The sequence below is a fragment of the Melospiza melodia genome, chromosome 3 (genome assembly GCF_035770615.1).
Source record: "Melospiza melodia melodia isolate bMelMel2 chromosome 3, bMelMel2.pri, whole genome shotgun sequence".
NCBI classification, from domain to species: Eukaryota; Metazoa; Chordata; class Aves; order Passeriformes; family Passerellidae; genus Melospiza; species Melospiza melodia.
The window spans coordinates 51,990,615-52,012,999 of record NC_086196.1 but is presented as its reverse complement, the minus strand read 5'-3'; the positions used below and the strand labels follow the sequence as shown (position 1 = coordinate 52,012,999).

Below are 22,385 nucleotides of genomic sequence, written 5' to 3'. Positions count from 1 at the left end.
AGGGCAGTACGTGGCGCAGAGCGTGGAAGGGCACTGCCCTCGCCCTTTCACTCATTCCGTCACTGGTCTGTAGGCACGTGTGGGCCCCATCTGTGGATCAGACATCATCAGGACTCATCCCACAACCAAATGAAGAAATAAGACCTCTTCTGTCATACGATGATCCCATGCCCCTCTCTCTGCCCAAACACTGGTGTGCCCTGGCTGTGTGACCAGAGCCTGCGTTTAGTTGTGTGATCCATGTCAGAATTCATCTGACACCAGAGCCCATGGATCAGCTCTGCCAGCGTTGGCTTGGATGCCAAATACCATCAGATCAAGGAATCATGCAGACACTGAGATGGTGGAAATGGAGCATGAAATGACAATTTGGATGGGTCTTTGGCAGGGTAGGGGCCTTTGAGATATAATTGATTTTTACAAGGGACAACTAGCATCCAAAAAAGGAAGGGATACTCCCTCACAATGTCACTGTAACTGGCCCAGCGTCTTGTTCCTGGAAATCCCTAGCTTTCAGAAAGGAGAAAATACATTTTTTCCCAACCTTCCAAAAAGACTGAGAAAAGGGACCCAAACAGATTCCAAATGCATAAAAATCATGCTGCAAAGAAAAGGAAACTCCTTTTCACAGTTACAGTGGGGAGAATAGGAAGACACAGGCTTGAACTGCCTTAAGGAAACTTGTTAGATATTAGGAAAACCCTTAGATGCTAAGGATAATGATGCAAAATACACCATATACAGAGGTTATGGGAATTTCAATAAGAGGTTAGAAAAATGTCTTTGGTAGAAGAGTTTAGATATAGCTGATGCTGCCTAAGGAGGAAGAGGAGTCCAGACCAAGGGTTTTTAGATGCCTTCCAGTCCCAATTTTCTGTGATTTTCCTGTATACAAGTTATCCCTACATCTACCTGCTTAATTTTCCCTTTCTGTACCTCAGCAGTTAATTTGAGGCTTGTTGGAAGGAGCACATATCAAGCCTGAGGCACATAAAACTTTATTTGGGATAAAGTCAGAAGCAGTTAGGGAATTGGAAGCAATTCCTTTATTAAGAAAATGTACACATATGGGTATTGCCCCTAAACCCAGGGTAAATAGGTAGAATAGTAACAGAGGACTTGAATATTTATCAAAATTTTCAAATTTCAATATTTATCAAAATTTTCCTTTTTTCAAATGGGAAATGCAAAGCACAAAGGTATGAACCATCTGTAATGACACAGCAGGTTGTCAAAATGAGCCTGAGAAATGGATTTCCTGGCTCCTCAAGTGACCTATCTGAGGGACTACACGCTCCTCCTGCTCTTGCTGTCTCTACCCTCCCAGCCTCCCTTCCCCCAGCAAGCTGTGAGACTTCCAGAAGTGCACGTAAAAGTCTTGCCTGCAGCTGGGGAAGTCAGACACTACAACAGTGTCTGTGCCTTCTGCTGTAACAAGAACACACATCAAAAAAGATGATCATTACCAGCAGGAAAAAAAGTGAAAACTAAAGCTGCCTCAGGACTTACACCTTGCAGAGATGTTCTTGGGCTGATAATGCCCATCTCCTTTCTTTAACTTGCTTATATTCTGGCTAACATTTGACAGAAAGACTCTATTCCTCTACCAAGTGAGTAACTATAAAAGGAATAAAAAAGAATAAAGGACATACTGCTGATAAGGAACAGAATTTCTCCTTATACAAGTGCAGAAGAATTCACAAGTGTTCACAAGCAGAGCACTGTTGCTCCAGCCCAGCGTGGAAAAGAAGCAGTCTAGCTCAGCATTTTGTGGGCTTTTTCCTAAGGCTGCTGTAACTTTAGCTTGTAGGAAACCAGAATCAGAGCCACCAAAAATCTCTCATAACAAAGTATCACAAAGCCAGTGCCAGTCCTTCTGCACTACTACTACTTACAAGCCTGCATAGGCTCACTTCCATTTCCTACGTGCCAGTGCTGGAACCAAAGGAGGACCCAAGCTTGAATCATCCACAGGAGATCCTGCCTCTCAAACTGGCCATGCCAAGGCACATCAGGCTCCAAATTAATTCTGAATTAATTTCCAAGAACTCTGCTAGGCTCTAAGCCCCATACATAAATTAAACATAATTTGGATTCATCATTATCAGTAAGACTAAAAACGAATTAGAAGAATTAAAGTGGAAGAATAATGAATTAAAAATACGTCAGGAACACAAAATTCACAAGCATCTCCAAAAAGAATAAAAGGCAATGTCTTAATTGATTGTTTTCTCAAAAGAAAAAAAAGAAAAGATGCTCCTGCGTAATTGGAATAAATATTACCAAATTCTTTATAAGCTTAGGTATTTCCTAGTTTATTCCAATGGCATATTTAAATTTTGATTTATAAATTAAGAGATATTGCTCACTGCCCTAAGACGCATTCCGCTGGGTCACAAAGTCTTTAGCAGATCCCCATTGTGTGTACTTTATCCTGATGGTTTCACATTCATGTTCATCAACACTCAGCAAGAACCATAAACAAAGCCCTTTCTCAGATGCACACATGCAGTTCCCATTGACTTTGCTGGATTTTCAGCTGACTTCAATCAGAACTCTGCGCATGTAGAAGGGCAAAACTTGGCTCTGCACATTCAATAAAATTACATCACTAGATACTTTTTAAATGAAGGGCAATGCAGGCCATACTGAAAAATAATATAAACTGAAACCCGTAAAATGTAGCCAAATAAATTCAAATTTCAGCCAGATTTTTCCAGAATAATAAAAAGACCGTGAATTTTAGGCAAGATGAAATGAAACCTTAATACCATCTCATTTACCAGAGTGCACTCTGCCTCTTTTAGCAGGACAAAGTGTGAAACCCAGCTGTTTACACAAGGTGATCATCTTGTTTCAGGTATAGCAATGACATTGGCATCTGAAACAATCAAGTAAAGGTCAGGTTACAAGCTGTGATTTCCTAAGTCCTTTTCTGCAGCTGTATCCTGGCCCTGTAAGCTACCACTCTCATTACAAGTGAATTTGAGGTGTAGAATACACAGTAGAAAAAGTAATTAATCATGATATTAATAACTAATACAGCATTATTTTTGAATCTACTCTAATAGTGGTATTTTAAGAATATTAAATGCTTGAGCCTAGGAGTATCTATCTTAAACCCTTCAATCCTCCTTCCCGACTTGCCAAAAGAACAGCATAACAAAAATCCCACACAACCTAGTAAAATCAGTTCCCTTCCAAGTTTTAAATGACATTGTGCAACACAATTTCTGCCAGGTACATTAGCTAATGCACACTAAGCAAAACAATGCCCCATGTGTTTTTTCCAAATTTCTTTATTTTAATTTTACTCATTCTATGATGTAACACCCTGTATCTTTTTACTGCATCTTTAAAAATATCTACCTACTAGGATGAAGAAAATTCTCACTTCTAAAAAACCATCTAACAGGCTTCCTCACACTTTCTGTTTGTCTGATAAGCACTTGTTAGCCTGCAATTACAAATTTATACACAGAAGTATTCAGGGATGAGAACCACAGAGGGGACTTGATGTTCATGTTTGGCCGTCACCCCCTGTCCAAAGAAGTAACATTTCTGATGATTTTCACACTTAAATAGCAGAACAGATTTTATGAATAATTTTTTCTTCATAGCTGGAACAGCCCCTATTCTCCACTCCATTATAATATTGAGTCACTTTGCATCAAGTTGGTCATTACTGACGAGCCAGGGAAGAAAGGAGGGAAGTGGATGAAGTGCTCTGAAGCTACATGTGCGACCGGGTAAGTATCAGGTTGCTTCTTGAAGCAAATTATTCAAAATCAGAAAAAAATCATTACAATACAACTCACATAAGGGGCAACTATTTCATAATTATTGAGAAAGCCCAGTAAATCCAGCACTGGTGGTCAAAGGGATTGCAAAGACTTTTTTTTTTCTAAGTGCTGAGTCGTACTGGTCATTCACACTGGATTATCCAGTAAGTTAAACATTTAGTATGGCGGAATCTGTTTCTCTCCATGAGGTTTGCTGGAGCTCTGCTCTTCCCAAACCAACTCCCCTCCTAACATCCCATCCTGCCACTGGTGGCCTGTGAAGACACTCATTTGTGTCAGAACTCCTTCAAGTAACTCCAGGTCTACTTGTCTCTGCTGGAGCAGGAGCTTAGAGAATTTACAATGTGTTGCAAAGAACATTTATTCCAGCTTAAGCTCTCTGATTCTGACTACACAGTCAGGAAAGGAAAAGTATCCCCATCTCTCCCCTCAATCCTACTGGGATGCGACTGTTCCAAGGAGGGAGTTATTAGTTTACTTTAAATGCATAGCATGTCTGTTTGATGATGAGAATAAAAATTTACATTATCATTTTTCAAGGAAGTTGATTTTAAATAGTTAGGAAAGAAAATAACAACCAACAAAACACACAGGTGAAAAACTTGGCTTTTCAGCATGCCCTGTTTAAGCAATGACACATGAAGAACTTTATGTTCAAACAATTACCTGGTGCTTTAAATAGGACACTAAGGGAATAACGTTTCAAAATGTATTCACACAGCATAAGACAAATCCTCCTCCTGGGAGTACCAGTGCAAATCAGAGTAACTCCTCAGAGGTCAATTGAAGTACACCAGCACAAAATAAACGTGAGACAGAAGGGAATCCGGCCCCATCTACCTCTATATTAATGCAGAGCTTGCAGATCATCTGCAATGGTAAAGTGAACAACATAAATATAACTGACATCTATTCAATTGATCTCGCATCCTGCCGACTATTCACAGCTCCAAATAGAGGGCTGAAGAACAATGGTTTGAGGAAGGCAGGCAGAAATCCAGGTTCTAACCCATTCACACATTCCAATTTGCTAATACCTCCTACTTTAACTGCCTTCATCTCCCCACACTGCTAAATCTTGAAGGGTTTGACATTGTCCCCCTAGCTCCCAAAGAACAACTTCTCCTAAAACAGAGTAGATGAAAAGATACGAGGAGAGATGTATGGGAGAGAAGATAAATGCAAAAAATATGTGCAAACATGAGAACGTACAGAGAAATAATCAAGAGAATCCATGTCTCACATACCACATATATATGAAAGGCACTAGCAAACTGATTAATTATGTGGAAACCTAGCACTAAGAACGAATGGTACGTGTGCAGGGGAAGACTAAAATATGAGGCTATTTCACACCGTGGTGTCATTTGGGCTAATTTAAGTGGATCTGTCATTATTTCCTACAACTTCATGATGTCCTGAACCAGCTTCCTCCTCCCCTGCAAGGCTGATAAAAGGACTCTTGGCAACACACTAAATATATTATGCAATGTATTGAATGCTACCGAGAAAGGGCACTGAATTACACTGAAACAAAGAACATTAGGTGCGAGTATCACCACCTCCAGGGAAAGAGCACCTTTAACTACTTACCACATCAGTAAATGCAGGCGTTCTCCTGTACCTCCGCTACCTGCACCTAACAGCATTTGCTACGTTTAACAAAGTTAAGGCGAATTTTACCTCAAATCTACTCAGGCTGGAGCTCTTTGACCGAGACTTCTTGCGAAGATAGACGGAGAAGAAGCGGCGCACCGTGAACTTCTTCATGTTCATGTCCATCGCCCTGTCCCAGCCGCGGCGCGGAGCGCGAAGGAGCAGCGGCGCCGGCGGGGGAAGCTAGCGCATCCCGATTGCCCCCTGTTTATATCCACAGGCAGCAGAGCCTCCGGAGTGCCTGCTTCTGCTCATGGAGCCGGACACAGCGCGGTCCCCGCCGCAGCCGGGGCAGCCCGGAGCCGGCCCCTCGGAGCACGCAGCTCCCGCTCCGCTCTGTTTACATTCGGCAGCGCCGAGCCCAAGTCCGGCCGCGCCGCTCCCGCCCGCCGCCGGGGCCGCTGCGCCCAACGGGGCCGGGCGGAGGCTGCACGCAGAATCGGCGGCGGCGGCGGATGACAGCTCCTGCGTCCCGGGCGGAGCAGGTTCCAGACGAATACTGCATGTGTCTGTTGCTTTGCGCTCCCTCTCCTCTCTCAGTCAGGCTCTTTCAATTTCCTGCTTTCTGAATCACATGGGGAATGGGCACATGCTGCACTTCTGTTTTTAGCTCAGAATTCAGACGCTGCTATAATTACTGAGGGCTGTGGTGGTCAGATCCGAGAAGAAATCGGCTCCCCTGTGAGAGCCGCTCCTGGAAGAAAGCTGAAAGATGTCGTGCCCCCAGTGCCAGAATAGAAAGGTTTGAATCTCCTTTTATTCCGGGGAGTATGCAAAACAGCACTGTCCCCCCTCCGCCCCCGAAACTGAAAAGCTCACCATATCCTGCTCACAATCGCCCGCCCGCTTTGCATTGAAATACCCAACACTGGCACAGCTCTGAAAATAGCAAGCACAATCTCAATGGTAAGTATTACTATTCTTATTGTACTACAGCGGGGAGCTACAGCCCTTCTAGGAGGCTGAGTATGTACATCTATTTAGGGGCTGTAATTTTGAGCTGCACGGCAAGCATGCAGACTTACAGCTGCACCCCCACCTCCCCGCAACAAAATCACATTTTTCAGCTGTTCTTCAAAAAATAATGACTCTCAGTGTGTTCCAGAGACCAAAGAGCTTTCTCTGCCTATTGCACAAACTTCAGGTTCTTTTCCCATGGCAGCCTTTCCTCTCTAGCTACCAAGGAGCACCTAGACATGCCTTTCTCACATAACCTCAGACATCACTACAGCCTGAGAAGACATGGAGGGTAAATGACAACACCTCTCAAGTCCATCTGCTCTAAAAGAAGAGGTGTATTTTGCTTTACTTGTGTATCTGGGCTGTGAACTTTCTTGGCTAGTAATGCCAGTCAATATCTGCTTTTTTGAGGTTCCCTGTCCTATTCTTCTGCCTCAGACTCACAATGGTCTATATGCACCCAAAGAAGTACTAACAAGAAAAAAGAAAAATAATATTTTGGCATTTATGGTTTAATTAAAAAGGAGGCTAGATGGGAAAGGCTGCCATTAGTTCTGGGCTCTGTAACCTCATAGAGCCTGACTCTGCTGTGCGTGGACCCCAGTGTTACCCCAGCCTAAGGTGACTGTTTCACAGTGACAGTCTGCTTCTTCCTTATCCCTTCTCAGCACACCCTCTGAATGCTTCTCCGAGTCTCTTGGTTTGCAACAAAAGTACCTTTGGGCGTTGCTTTCACTGTGCTGCCCCAGTGCTGCCCCATGTCAAGCTCAGGAGCCTTTTGCCATTACAGTTCCCTTGTTTCCCCAACTAAAGACCCTGGAGCAAAAGCAAGTGCCCAAGAAGAAAACCTCAGGTATATATAGGTAACCCTACACAGGAGAAACAATGAACAGGCTAAAAGGCAATTTAGTTGGTCAATGCCAAAATTACTTGCTGATGCAGTCTCTCTAGTCAAGTTTTGTGTCTCCTCACAACCTTGCTGCAGTAAAATCTGCAGTGTCACAAAGGCCTCAGGCACTCAGCTGATTACTTTACCTGGCCCTCACCTGTCCTGACACACCACACAGCTGCTGCTGCTGCTTCTGTGCTGCCTTTTCCCTGGCAAAGAGGTGTCCTGGCACGAGCTGGACCAGGCTTTGTGCTGGCTTTTGGCAGCCTCACACATTCCCACCTGTGTAAGCCACTTGAGCCTTAAAGAGCAAACAAACCAGTCCAGGGTGAGGTCCCTGAACCCTTCCTGTCCCAGATACATCCCTGGTCACTGACATCTTTATTAATGCAGAGTAGGTGATAACTTCCCAGCTTTGAATACACAGGCTGTGTGTAGCAACATGAAGTATATGAGTGCCTGTTACAATTGCACTGGTGGATTTATCACAACCTTCCCTTTTCATTACATCAGTGGTGATTTCACACACAGGGACTTGCATTCACCATTAAATGTGCCTGCACTGTAATAAACTTCCAGTAAAATTACACAGGCCATGACTTAATACCTAAATATCAGGTACACTTACTACATTCAGAATTTTGTTCTTTACCACAAAAATAAATTTTTTTAAAATGCATCACAATGTATTGGCAAGTTATTGTCCACATCAGAGCAGAAACTAGCCTTGTATGCTACAGATTAGACTAAAACACTGAGCACCATGCCCAGGGATAGGAAGTAACTCTCTTACATCCCTGACAGGACACAGGTGTGGAAATAGGCATGCTCTTCTTGTTTTCTTATTCTGCTTTCAGACAGGGAATTAGGGATTAAATGCTGAAGGACAACCAACCACCTTCACTCTACTGGGCAGCAGAGATATTGCAGAATATATTCCAGTTTTTGCAAAAAAGCAAAAGCAACTGAGATGCACAATTTACATAAAATTACAAATGCAATAATTAAACAAAATAGACATGCATGTAAAATTAAAGCATAGGGATAGATATGTGAAAAGCAAATTCTACTACTGTTCCATGTTCTTCAAGACATTGAACTTAACTTTTTCTCAGAAAAACAAATAAGAGACATCAAAAACATTATTTGAAACTTTCATGTAAGTCAGACAATAACCACTTTTCCCAGTGGTTCTAATTAAAAGGTGCAAGGCAAAAAATAAGCTTGATTAAATTGGAACATTCCACATAACATTTATAAACACACTACTGTCAGATCAATCTACAACATGAAATATTAACTGGACTTAGAAATTCATGTTTTAAAATTATTTATCTTCTTTCAGCAATTTTAACTGCTGAGGAACTTAATGGAGGAAAAAAAATCTCCAAATGTCTCTGTTTAAGACAACAATAAACAACAAAAATGGTGGAGGGGACATATGGCACATTGACATCAACCAGTAATACTCATCTGTATTCTGAAATATGCTTTTTAAAACTAGACTCATATATGCTGTAACACAAAATAAATAAATACAATATCATGGCTGCCCCTCTTCCAGTGAGGTAAATAGCAAAATAAAGTTTACTTCAGCTGGAAAAAGGCTTAAAAAAAACCCCAAACCAAAAAGCTCATAGCCAAGATTCAAGACAAACTCTCCACCAGGAATCACCAAAATTAAATATTACATAGCTTAAGGTTTGATTTTTACAAGAAAAATGGAGAATTCCCAATTAATATGTAATGAAAACCAAAGATCCTTTCCTCATACAGACAGACCATACCAGGACCAAGAACAGACTGAAGGACCCAGGCTTAGAAAATTAACAGAGGGCAGCACAACAGCCTGAACAGCACCCCAGTGAGAAGGATGCCAGTAGCCAATGCCAGATGAGTCATCGATTTCTAAATGATAGAACATGCAAGTCCAAGATATCTACCACAAACTGGAAGATAAAATTAACCAAGAGAAATTTTGTATTACTGTATTACACAGAACATCAAGCCCCATGTTGAAATCAGATCATCTATTTTTTTATGTGAATAACAATTTATGAGCAAACCCAGAATGACTCTGCTACTTGAGTAAATTTAGCCATCACTGTAGAAGTAAAAACTATGAATTGATAGTATCTTCCTTGCAAATGCAATCAGTATTACCAATCCTTCCTCAGTAAGTCTATCAGAAAGACCGAAAAAAATCCAGAGAGAAATAAGGAAGCATCAGAAGCAGAGACACCACAGACAGAACAAATAAGATTATCAGAACACAACATGCAGAGAAAAGGAAAATGAGACTCCCCCAACGGAGGCCCAAGAGACACTGCTACAGAAAAGGTGAATTACGCAGCGCCATTTATGCTGTCATCAAAGAAACTCAGGAACAAAGCAGATGTTTCCAAGGGACACCAATCAGCTGAGTAAGGAACAGCACTTTCCCCCCGGTGGTCAGATTGTGCATGACTCTTTCAGTGACTGCTGTTTGCTCATCTTGAATGCTGGACAAATTGCCATATGGCTTTTGTTTCCTCCGTGAATACGTAAGGTGGCTATTTTTCTTACTGATGTTTCTTTCAATAATATGGATGGGCTTTGCCCAAAGAGGTGCTTGGGCTTTGCTCTCATTGCATCAATGTGGGTCTCAGCTTTTCCAGCTGCTGTACACAGCTAAGTACCTTGTCCTGTTTATCACACACTTACATCATTGGAGTTTTCTCTCTCAAAAAGGCACACTGCCCTGCCAGCACCGCAGAATACAGGCAGTGACTTAACATCTCTCACCAAACCAGCACTGACAAGTGATCAACCACGTTGGCTGGATGAGGATACAAGGGAAAGAAAGTGCTTTTTCCCCTTTCTCTCACCTCCTGGCTGTGTATCACAAGCTTCAGCAATTTTGATCCTTTTCTGTATATGCATTATTCCAGTGGAGTTGCAGGCCCCTTCAGGCATCTTGCAAATTAAAATCACTGCTCGGAAGGAAGGAGAAAGTGAAGTCACCTTGTCTAACTGGGTCTGACAAACGCAGGACACAGGCTCCCTGGACACAGTTTTCTCTAATCCCAATAGAAACATAACAGCCCTACACTGCCTGTTTAATCTTGCACTTGTAAACTCAAGGCAAAAACAGAGTATCTCCTATATCCACATCTATGTAATTCCCTTGTTGCTAAAAGCAACATCCAACACTGGCAATTGTATGAAGAGAAACTAGTATAAATAGAAGGGCATCAGCCCCAGGAGAGTGACTCTAAAAAGACCTGTTTTGCTTGATATGGTGATATTCCATTTAGCAGATTCTCTTCAACACATTTAAACATTCCTAAAAATGGGCATCAAAATAAGTTCTTGACAGATTTGAAATCAGTGTTTTGCAGAGATGCAAGTGGCTTAGACGGGAGACAAAAGTCCTGAAGAATTTTCAATAGACTACATCAACAGTAAGATAAAAAATACACAGTTGCACTAAGATGGTGAACCATCCCTGTGCCATGCTGGAGCAGAACCATCATATGTCTTGAGTTGGAAGGGACTCACACAGATTATTGAGTTCAACCCCTGGCCTCGCATATGACAGCCCCAAGAATTCCATTAGGTGCCTGAGAGCATTGTCCAAACACTTATTATTATTCTACTCTGTCAGGCTGGTGCTGTGACCCTTTCCCAGGGGAGCTGTTCCAGTGCCCAGCCACCCTCTGGGTGACAAACCTTTTCCTAATGTGCAAGCTAAATCTCCCCTGACAGAGCTTCCTGCCATTGAGGTCTCCTTGGTTCAGTAGCCCAAAGATCTTCCTCAATCCTTCCTAAGCACCCACCAGGCACATGGTTATAGTGTTACTTGCAGACTACCAAATGAGCTGCACTATGAGAACATGTGGCTTGTTCTTATTTGTGCAGGGGGACTCACGAGTGCTGCAGAAATAACAGTTCCAGAAATAAGAAAACAATATTTGATTGAGTTTTCACCAGAGGACAGACATTTTAACTGTCACAAAAGCATCTTGTGTTAGTGCTGGACCATCAGATTGGCAGGTGTCACAGCTGCTGTATTGACTGCCCCCATATGTGCTTGGCTGCTCACAGACTCAGGGGAACGTGCAGCAGCTTCACTGGCCACACACCCGTCACTCAAATGTGGGCTGCTTTTAGGATGGAGATTACAACATCTAGCAATCTGCATGGAAGAGTATCAGCCTCAATTATCTTTTTTTTTTTTTTTTTTTGCTTTTTAGCAGTGTCACTGAGCATTTTACTTTCTTGGCTGATAATATATACTGGTGTTGCTGGATTTTGGTGGCTTAGATAGAAATGTAAGACAAAGAATGCAAAAATCTCATTTCCTTCATATTACGTAAGCATCTACTCCAACATGAAGGAGATTGCTGAAGATACAGTTCTGCTTTCTTTTCTTTGGACAATCAGACAGTCACACTTTTCTGCTATGAAGGACTGGAAGTTTTCTGGAAGGAAGGATGATAACTGAAGTATGAACGGTCTTATCGCATGAATATTTATGAATATCACTTTGAGCCAACGTTATACAATAGAAAATTGGATGGAAGAACTTCATTATGCACAGCATATGTTTACTGTTTATTCAGACTAGCTGTGAACAATATTAAAAAGACAGGCATTTGTTAAAAATCTGCTAATAGGCAATTTTCCCTTAACAGGCTCTGAAAGATATCCTACACCTAACAGGACAAATAGAGCATGGAACATTTACTGGAGCACCCATTTCTTCTTCTAATAATCATTGACACAGCAAGCTGACACTAAAGTGAGCAGAAAAACCAGACCACTGCTTGCCATTGAAACTCTAAGAAATAGAAAAGTGTATAATGGGGCTTGCAAATTTTATTCAGCAAAGTACCAATTTTAGGTACATTTTTTCTCTTTAATTATTTCATAAAATCACACACGTAAGGTGCAAAGGTTAACAAGATATATAAAAGCATCATATTTACTTGAACTGAGTGACCTGAATTAATGCCATTCTTTTATATCTGAAACTACTTGTATGACCTTGAAGAACCTTAAACTCGCTAGCTACGCCTAGCTCCAGGGCTTGTACAAAATCCAGCCACATCCTGGATCCTTTATCCTTTACAGGGGTTTTCCTCTTATTCTTCCCAACTGGCATCTCCTGTCCCCAGTGAAGAAAGTACCTCCTGGTATTTTCAGCTAGGAAGGAGACAGATTGCACTCTGACAAGTGGGTATGTAAACTCAGGATCATAAAGGTTTGCACCTGAACTGCAACTCAGAGAAAAAACTCTGCTTCAAATCTCCTCCCATAAAATGGGGCTGGAGTATTCAGCCACTGCATGACAGCTCTTTCAGAGAAAACACAATGATTGATATTATGGGTTTCACAGCTGAAATTTTAGTTGAAGGCTGTCACACATTTGCTAGATTTATTTACAGAAAGAGATTAACTGTGAGTAATGTCAAAGAATAAACCAATGGGACATGCAAATTTACTGGGTAGGCAATATACCTAGCAGGACAAACGGCATATGGAATATTTTCAAAATATATTACAAACTTAACACACTGGAAATTGGGCTTAAGGTTGTATGAATACCTACAGCATGCTAGACACAACAAAAATGAGATTTGTAAATTAAAAAATCATTAATCACTCTTGAAATCTTCAGCATTAATTTCCTTCTTGTGGGTCTTCTATGGCTTTTCAGAAAAATTTTGAAGAATCGCATTAAATTAATGTAGTGACAGTACTTAACTCCAGATTACAGGCACATCTATCTCTGCCGGTTTTTGAAACAGAACCTGAAGAAACTGTCAGGAAAAAAAAAAAAAAGTCTAAATTCTGTGTCTAATACAGCAACACGGGAAGTGTGAAACTGGAAAAAATACAGTATCATTTTACCCCTCAAAAAGTTAGTTAGGTTCCAGTGCTGTTCACCAAGACACATAATGATTTCTTAATTCACTGAGAACAATATAGCCCAAGGTCCTATATTACTGCTGACAAGTAAAGGAAAGAAAGACACCATAAAACATCTCAGTTTAGGACTGATTGTTGTCATAAGACTGCACTACTATTTGGATTTATTTAGTATGTTAGATGACCTTTTCCTTATTTAATTTCAGATACACAAAGTATCACCTTCTCTTAAGTGTAGTGTCACCTCTCTCACCAAAGTCACCAGGGAGTGCATGAGGTTCTTCCTGCGTAACTGAGCCTGCCCACACTGGAAGGGATTCTGCCCTGCTGATGCATCATCAAATGTCTGCAAGAAATTGCAACATCTTGTATATGTCTTCCTACTCACCTAACAAGTGTGCAAAATTTGTTATAAAGAGCACATGTGGAATATTCAACATCCAAGTTCTTGATTAACCTAATGGACAATAAAAAAAGGGCAACTCATCATATTAACTCAATTTGATCCTTTGACATCTTGCTGTGAATTTCATATATCTTTTCAAATCCTGAAAGAACTTTGAGATATACAGAGAAATAAGCAACACTATGCACAACACAAAGCAAGAATCTAACTCTCCACATGCACAACACAAAAATGGCAGTTTTATCTGCTTTTCATCAACTAGAGATTAAAGTGTGCAATTAATTATATCTTAAAGTAAGCCATGGTACTTGATAAAGGTTCAAATACTTATTCATATCCTTCAATATACAGGGAAGACATACAGTTGTCGCCAAGATGATAAAAAACACTTCCCAAGTGATATTGTCTGCCTAAATACAGTGACCTTCTTCAAACAAAATGAAACATCTTTACATATACAACAAAAATATTGAATTCGTTATTTCACTAGCAATGCTGATGTTTGACTCCAACATTTTTTCTTTAACCAGTCAAAAATCCTGTAAGAACCACTTTCCTTTGAACCATAAACTTCTGTTAGTGTCACAAAGCAGTCATACCAAATACATAAAGTTTGCAGTGAATACTGCGTGATTCACATGATATACATCCACTGGAACGGGACACCTTTGCCTTAATATGATACTGGGATCTGATTTCATATTTCTGATACTTCCTTTAACACCTGAAACACTTGAAACCTTACTGTGATGTAGGGCAGAACAGGTACCAATTAGGAGACTGAGATTGTTCTATTGCTTCAACTCCCAAAAGAGAAAACAGATGTATATGTCAGATAGGAGGAACAAATAATGTAACTACTACACAAACTTGTAATAAGGTTCTCCCTCCCATCATCACAGAAAAAAGAGAATTTGTACAGCTTCCTAAAAGCTTTTCAAGGGCATCTTGGTCTAGCTGGGCTGCTTAGGAACTTCAAGCAAGGACATCAAGGAGCATTTCAAAAAGGCACAGCAGAACCTTGCTATTGTATGCCTTGGGGACTGAAAAATGGTTTATTCTTTTTTCCACTGTTATTTTTTTATGTTCTTAATATTTACATATTTAGTCGCTCCCTTGATTCCAGAGTCCTCTCCTCATCTGTTCTTACTTCCTACTCCCCAAATCTTCTCTTCAAACGTATGACTCACTCCTCTTAACTCGAGAAAGTTTAAATAATAAAAATAACAATTTAAAAAAAATTAAAAAGTAAAACTTGAGCTTCAAAAGAGGATTACTTCCTGATACTTGATTTTTAGGCACTATTTTGTGCCTAAATCTTCTGAAGTCCAGAGACATGGACTTCAGAAGACCCAAAAACATGCAAGAAGAAATATGAGACAGAACAAATCAGAAAGGGTTATTCAAGGGGCTGTACCTGTTATGTAGTAACACTTACAATGGTAATAGATGGAAAGAAATCCTTTTAGCAGCATGACTGAATCTTAAAGCATTACTGTGTGTCTTTGAGCACACAAAGCTTTAAAATCTATTGGCTTCTGGAGTCACAGTGTTACAGGGGAAACATCAGAGTTGAAACATCCAGCTGTGTCACCAGTGATGTCTCCCATGGCTCAGTATTGGGGCTAATCCTGTGTTATATCTTTATTGATGATTGGGAATGAGGGAACTGAGTGCACCCCCATCATGTTTGCACCAGATGACACCAAGTCAGGGGGAAGTGTTGACCTGTTGCACTGCTAAAGGCTTTGGGACAAGTGGTTGGAAAGCTGCCTGGTTGAAAAGGACCTGGGGGTGCTGGTGGGCAGCCAGCTGGACATGGGCCAGCTGTGCCCAGGTGGGCAAGAAGGGCAAGTATTACAGCTACCTAAGGGGGTCGCTGCGGGTGAGAGAGATGGACGAGAATCTTGTTTCTTGATCAGAAGGCTGGATTTATTGATATATGATATATAATACATTATAACTATACTAATAGGAATAAAGAGAGAAGTTGCAGAGGCTTGCTAAGTTAAGCATAGAAAAGAATCTAAAAACAAGAGAATTCTCTGTCCCTGTGTTCCAGAGAGCTTGCCCTGTGATTGGCTCTTAATGGTACACATGGAACATGAACCAATCACAGGTGCATCCTATTGCATTCCACAGCAGCTGATAACAATTGTTTACATTCTCTTTCTGGGGCCCTCAGCTTCCCAGAAGATGGACAATCTCAAAGAAAGGATTTCTGTGAAAAAATGTCTGCGACAGGCAAGGGCATCCAGGCTTATATCAAGAATAGTGTGACCAGCAGGATGAGGGCAGTGCTTTGTACTCAGCCCTGGTGAGGCTGCACCTCCAACCCTGTGGTCAGGTTTTGGGCAAGAAAGATATTGAGGTGCTGCAGCGAGTCCAAAGAAGGGCAGCAGAGCTGGAAAAGGGTTAGGAGCACAGCTTAGGAGGATTGGCTGAGGGAGCTGGGGATGTTCAGCCTGGAGAAAAGGAGCTTCAGGGGAGACTTCACTGCTCTCCACAAGTACCTGAAGAAAGGATTTGTATGGTGTCTTCTCCCAGGCAGCTAGCAATAGGACAATAGGAAATGGCCTCAAGCTCTGCCAGGGGAGATTCAGATTGGCTGTTAGGAAAAATTTCCACAAAAAAATTGTTGTCAAGCACGGGAACAAGCTGCCAAGAGAGGTGGTTGAGTCACCATCCCTCAAAGTATTTAGAAGATGTGTAAGTGTGGCACTTAGGATGTGGTTTAGTTCTGGACTTGGCAGTAGCAGGTTAATGATTAGGCTCAATGATCTTGGAGGTCTTTTCCAACCTAAATGATTCTATGATTTCACTGGAAATGGAAATACAACAGCCCTGGCCCAGCTAACCTGTTGCAAGATGGGTGCAGTTCTAAGAGATGCTGGGAAACAGGAATTGAAACAGGTTCTTCATGGGAAGGAGGAGTGGAGCTAAAGCCACCTGCTTCTCAAGAGATAAACATGGGTTTGGAGGCTGTGTAGAGGCTTGTTGTATTTTAGAAAAAGTATCTTGGCTCATTAAAGGAATATCATTAGTCCTGGCATAAGCCCTCGCTTGTGGCCTCACTCTGCCATCTCCAGGCCATCATTTCCTACTTCCTCTCTATTGGCACAAGTATTCCCACAGCCACAGAAGGAACCAGACTGGAGAACTGGTCCAAATACCAGCCCAGAATGCTAATTTTAAACCAGTTCAGTTCCCTGATCTGAATTGCTAAACAAATATCTGTGCCTACTCAATATTTTTTCCAGTGGAGGGAACAGGAATGTGTGCACTTGTGTGGCGGCTCTGCCTCCTCCGTTGGCAGGGATGGCTGATGCCAACACTGCCTGCTTGCTTCCCTGACACAGACCTGGCATCTGCAGCTGCCTGGCCTGGCACAGCTGGAATCACCAAGCAGGCCACGTCAAACTATCCTTTCAATCATAGTGAAAGTTAAAATAACAGCTCTGGTATAGAAAGGACATTTTAAAATGTCCTGAAGTATTTTTATTATTATTATAAAGCTAGCCAAGGTGAATTGGCTAAAAACATGCAAAAGTTGGAATTATGCTTTGAGATAATGTGCTTTCCAACAAGTTGAATCTATTAAAGGTTCTTGGATTGTTTAAAAGGAAGAGGATCCCAAAATGGGTGAGAGAGTAACCCATAGCTGCACTGCAGAAATTCAGACTGTTTAAAGCCAAGAACCCTGCTAGAACTGACTGGGCTCCCCTTTAATGCTGAAGCCCACTGGGAGTGTGGTGAGACTCCTAGAACTAAGACTGCAAGCTCCAGTGGTGTTAACTGGCACCACTTCAACTGATTTTCTGAAAGTATTTTCTGGCACTTCTCTGTTTAATCTCCTGTGGGCAACAACATGTTCTCCCAGAACCATTTAACTGCACACACAAGTACGCACCTCTTAGAAATTTCTGTAGGTATGCAGTATTGATGCCAGCACATATGCAGAACCTGAATTCAGGCTGGGTGCTGCAGGTCTGAGACACCTGTGTGAATGCAAAGAGCATGACCTGAGCTGCACAGCTTGGATGTGTTTGATGCACATTGCTCAGTGAATTTGAGAACCCCTTTCAAATGCAACACGGGTGGAACCACAGGCAGCCAGTCAACACACAACATTCTCAAACTCCTATGAAGCTGTTTTAATAACATCACACAATCATCATACAGTTATTTAAGTTTTCAGTACTTGTTGGTCTCTTCAAGAGGCTGTCTAGAAAACCACCTTCCTATTCACTATAGTGCCTGCCTTAGATGCACCCACGGCTAAAATACTTTGCTCTTATACTAGCACCTTTGCAGGCAGATTCTTTTTCAAAGGGTAATCATATCTCCTCACAGCTTTGACTGGCTGTACTAAATGAGAGTGAGATTTTAACCTCCCCTCACTCCACCATCTCTCCTTGCTTGTGTCCCAATACACAGCCCTGTCCTAGACTTCATGATGTCTATGTTTTTCTTTGTAGATGTCATGAAAAGAAGAGTTTTTATTGGAGCCTCAGTAGAAGCAATAACTAGTAACTCTTCAACACAAGAAATACCTTAGGATTTTCTTCAAATTTTCCATTGCTGTTTCAAAATTGTAGCTCACTGTGGCCCTGTAAAATAATCAGGAAACCTAGAGTATACCACCAAGGAAGACTGGCTAACTGGGACTTCTAAACCTGTTGTGTACTCAATGGAATAAGACAGAAAGCTCTCTGATCCTCTCTCTGGATCCTCCAGCATTAGAAGCAAATGGACTTCTTGGACTAAGTCCAGAGGAGGGCCACTAAGTGGATCAGAGGTCTGAAGCACCTCTCCTCCAAAGGCTGAGAGAGCTGGGGTTGTTCAGCCTGGACAAGAGAAGGCTCTGGGGGCACCTTACATCAGCCTTCCAGTACCTAAAGAGGGATGATAAAAATAGATGGAGAGTGACTTTTTACATAAGCAGGTAGTGATAGGAGAAAGCAAAGCTCTTTTAGATTAAAAGAGGGACTATTTAGGTTAGATGTTAGGAGGAAATTCTTTACTCAGAGGGTGATAAGACACAGGAAGAGCTTGCCCAGAGATGCGGTTCCCTCATCCCTACAAGTGTCCAATGCCAGGTTGGATGGGTCCCTGGGCACCTGATCTAGTGGGTGGCACCTCTAGAAGTGGCAGAGGGCTGGAACTACATGACTTTCAATGTGCCTTCCAACCCAAACCATTCTATGATTCCATTCTCTTCCCTTGATAAATAACCAGATCTTTTCAGCATACTATTAGCTTGGAACATAGCAGTGCTTGTTTTGGTGACAACTCCAACATAGCTGTGAGAAAACTCCCCCGCTCAACCACTAATGCATAATCTGAATTTTCCCCTAACCCTGATTTGAGTTTTGTTTGGATACTTCCTGGGGAGTTTTATTTGAAATAGAATGAAGCTAAGCAATTACAGTATAAATAATACCATCTAATATTTCTCAGATAAATGTACAATTATTAAATCACTCTTAAAACTTGGAAATTTCAAAGCCAGTGGCTTAGTAGAACACTCTGAGTCAGAGTTGGTTAAGATGGTATTAAAAATATGCATGAGATGGCAGTCAAAAGAGACATTTGCAAAATGTCCTGTAAAGTTTCAGAAACTGAGAACAGCTATGAACAACAGCATGAGGATTGGGCAAACATAGTTTGGAAAACACAAAAACAACATATATAGGTACATCTGACAGCTACCAAATGGGTAACAGTGGGAATGCAGCTGCCTTAAGCCTTCAGTGACCAAAGCCCACCTTCTGATGATACATCTAAAAATAAACAGTGGGTCTAGGGCTTGTACATCAAGATTCTACAAAAACTTCACATCAGCTTTGGGAACTTGCATGTAAGGGAACCTGCATATCCTTCTTGGAGAGTTGGGAGACAAATTTCATGCCGTGATTTTCCAGTGGCAACTTTGCTTTTTGGAGTTTTTCATCAGGCAAACCCCACAAACATTTTTTTTTCAGAATATTATAAGTAATTTAGATAATGAAAAGCTAATAGGCTTTAGCTTAGAGGGTTGCAAAGAATAGCCTGCCATTATTCAGAAAGCCCTGTAATAGAGCACCTTGTTAATTAGAGATGATTCACAGATGACTTGCAATAGATTATGGTAGTTCTGAATAGCAATGATATTTTCATATTGAGCTCTTATGTACTCAGGAGTAATGAAGCTTTAATTTTAATTAAAAGAAAAAGCTCTTTTTTTTTTTAAGCCTGTAGGTCCAAGCAATACTGAAGCACAGAAAATTAGCATCTTTTACTGATTTTCCATATTTAGAGCTCTGCACTTTATAGTTTTACTTTCATAATGTTCTCTGGCAGAGGACAGCTAAGCACCTGAATAGCAGCTGTCGATAAGAAGGCAATACTATTGTCTCTGTGATTGGAGAAACACACAATGAGGAGAGAAGCTGCTTGCTCAAGGCCTCTCAGTAAGTCTGTGATAGAGTTATGAACAGAACCAAGTTCATTTTAAATACAGGATTATCCCCTTACATCTCCATGCCTCATCACAGAGCACCATCTGCTACACTGATGGGCATTCCCTGCTTTAGTTGTGATCATTACAGTTTGTCATCATTCCAGTGGCACATGGAATGACCCAATGCTACTGATAAAGGGACTCCCATGCTCTGTCACCGTCCCTCTTCCTTTCCCTTAACACATTCTCTTGCCTTTTGCTGGGGAGCTTACAGTGTGTTGGTCCAAGGGACAGAGATACTCTACACACACACATTTTCTGCTGGTTTAGCTCCTCTGAACTGACCCCTGAGCTTCAGTACCTGAGCAAAAGGAGATCCTGGGAGCATGCAGGAGCAGATGGGCAAGTCTGTGCCCTTCCAGAGCAGCTGCCCATGGGGTAGGCTTAACTGGACTCCTATTTTGTCTTCTGAAACTTCACCACAAAATTCTCTAAGATTTCTTACCATTATATAAATTTACAGGATTCAATATTACAAATTACTGGGGGAAAAGTAATGCACTATTTGATGAAAATCTTGAATAATTAAACCTCCAAGCCAAATCCCTCTCAATCTCCACATCCAGTAGTGCATCCAGAAAAAGGCAAACAAACAAAAGAAAACCTCAATCCAAACCAACCAACCATCAAACACCACCACCTCCCCTCCCCGCAAAACTTACATAGATTTAAATCTTGGAATAAATTAAGTGGACAGGAAAGAGAGTACACATAACATAAATGCAAATATTTACACTTTTTACTTCTCATTTAGGACTCATAGCAAGACACATTGGTATTTTTTCACTTAATTCAATGGAGTGAAATATAAACAAGTAGAACTTTGGTCAGGAAGGAATTACTCATTTGCCAAAAGCAACCTGCATCATTCAGTGTTCCCAGGATCATGGCCTTTTTACAGTCAGCTCTTCAGAGAGGACACATGTTTTCTGCATCAGCATTAAGCACATATTAGCTGCTTGAGTAATGCACAAATAACAGTGCAAAAATCAATAATTGCTGCAACCTAATTTGAGAAACTACAACATTTCATAACACACAGAAACAACTAATCAAAGATTACCACTAATGCAGAAAAGCGCAGATAAAGAAATCAGAACCTTTAATTATTTCAAATATGGGAAAACAGTTACAGATTATTTAATAACTGCATGTTTCAACAATTTTCATATAGCTGGTTTCACTGTATATCTAATAATGACATGTTATATTTAATAGCATGAGCTTATCTCTTTTTTTTCACTCACTAGAATAGCAGTTGATTATGCTTTCAAATGCTTTTTTGTCTTATTCATTGATCTGAATTTTACTAGATCCCAAATTAAAGAAAATCTCTCTTTAACCTAAGTTAACAGCCAACTGAATAAAATTCAGGGAAGTCTAAGATAATGAAAGCATGCTTGAGTGCAAGTTCTACTCAGCTTTCAAGCACACCTAATGCTCAATAACCACCATAATCATCACTGTATTTTTAATTTATCACTGGAACTTTGTTAAAGCTTCAATTGAAGACTTTGGTTTTTCAGTGAAAAGTTTAGGTGGCTGAAAAATCCCTCAACTCTCAAAAATCATTATGTCTTTATGTGCTGCCACTTGAAAATATTTTTTTCCAATAGATACATTTTATATTTAAAAAGGTTTGTGCAAGCAACTGATGATTCAGCTTCATTATAAACCATTTTCCAAAATTTGTTGCAGATGCAATAAGCTTGCATGTGAGAAAAGTGGTAGTAAGTACCCTTATGTTTCAGTCTATAAAAATTTTGAGTAAACATGGAGTCCAAAATAATATTTATAGTTTCCTAATCTCTCCATGAGACAAAAAAAAAAAAAAAAAAAAAGAAAAGAACAAAAATACTAAATCTACCACAAGAAATCATTATACATGAGTACTTCTATCGTTGGACATGATATTTAAGATTTCCTGTGTCACTGCTTATGGATGAACAGAGGTTTGTCAGGACACACTAAAAAGACCAAACATAAATTCCTGAAAGAATTAGCTTTTGCAGGACTGTTATTTTCTTGTGTTTTTAGCATATAATCTCTTCATATAACAAGATACCTACATGTGACCTCCACCAAGGTGTTTGAGTAGATGCAGAGTCACTCTAAAGCTGCCATGCCCGACTCATGTCATCACAGCATTCAGCTCATGACAGCTCCTGTGGGACTTTCTTAACAATCCAGGCACTAAAGATTCAGTGCTCAGAAGGATTTAGGTTTGAAAAAGGTCAGAAAAAGCACAAAATACTC

The 22,385-nt window shown here is 40.8% G+C and overlaps 1 protein-coding gene across 2 annotated transcripts in view; it reads right to left on the bottom strand.

The window, feature by feature from the left end:
• RPS6KA2 (ribosomal protein S6 kinase A2) overlaps window positions 1-22,385 on the bottom strand; it is a 275,176-nt gene that overhangs the window by 150,599 nt on the left and 102,192 nt on the right. Inside the window, exon 1 of one of the 2 annotated variants that reach the window (XM_063151756.1) lies at window positions 5,487-5,698. The exons of the other annotated variant lie outside the window; for it this stretch is intronic. Within the exon in view, the coding sequence (XP_063007826.1) occupies window positions 5,487-5,585 (99 nt within the window). The 5' untranslated portion in view covers window positions 5,586-5,698. Of the gene's footprint in view, window positions 1-5,486; window positions 5,699-22,385 lie in introns of those variants that run through there. 2 annotated transcript variants of the gene reach the window in all.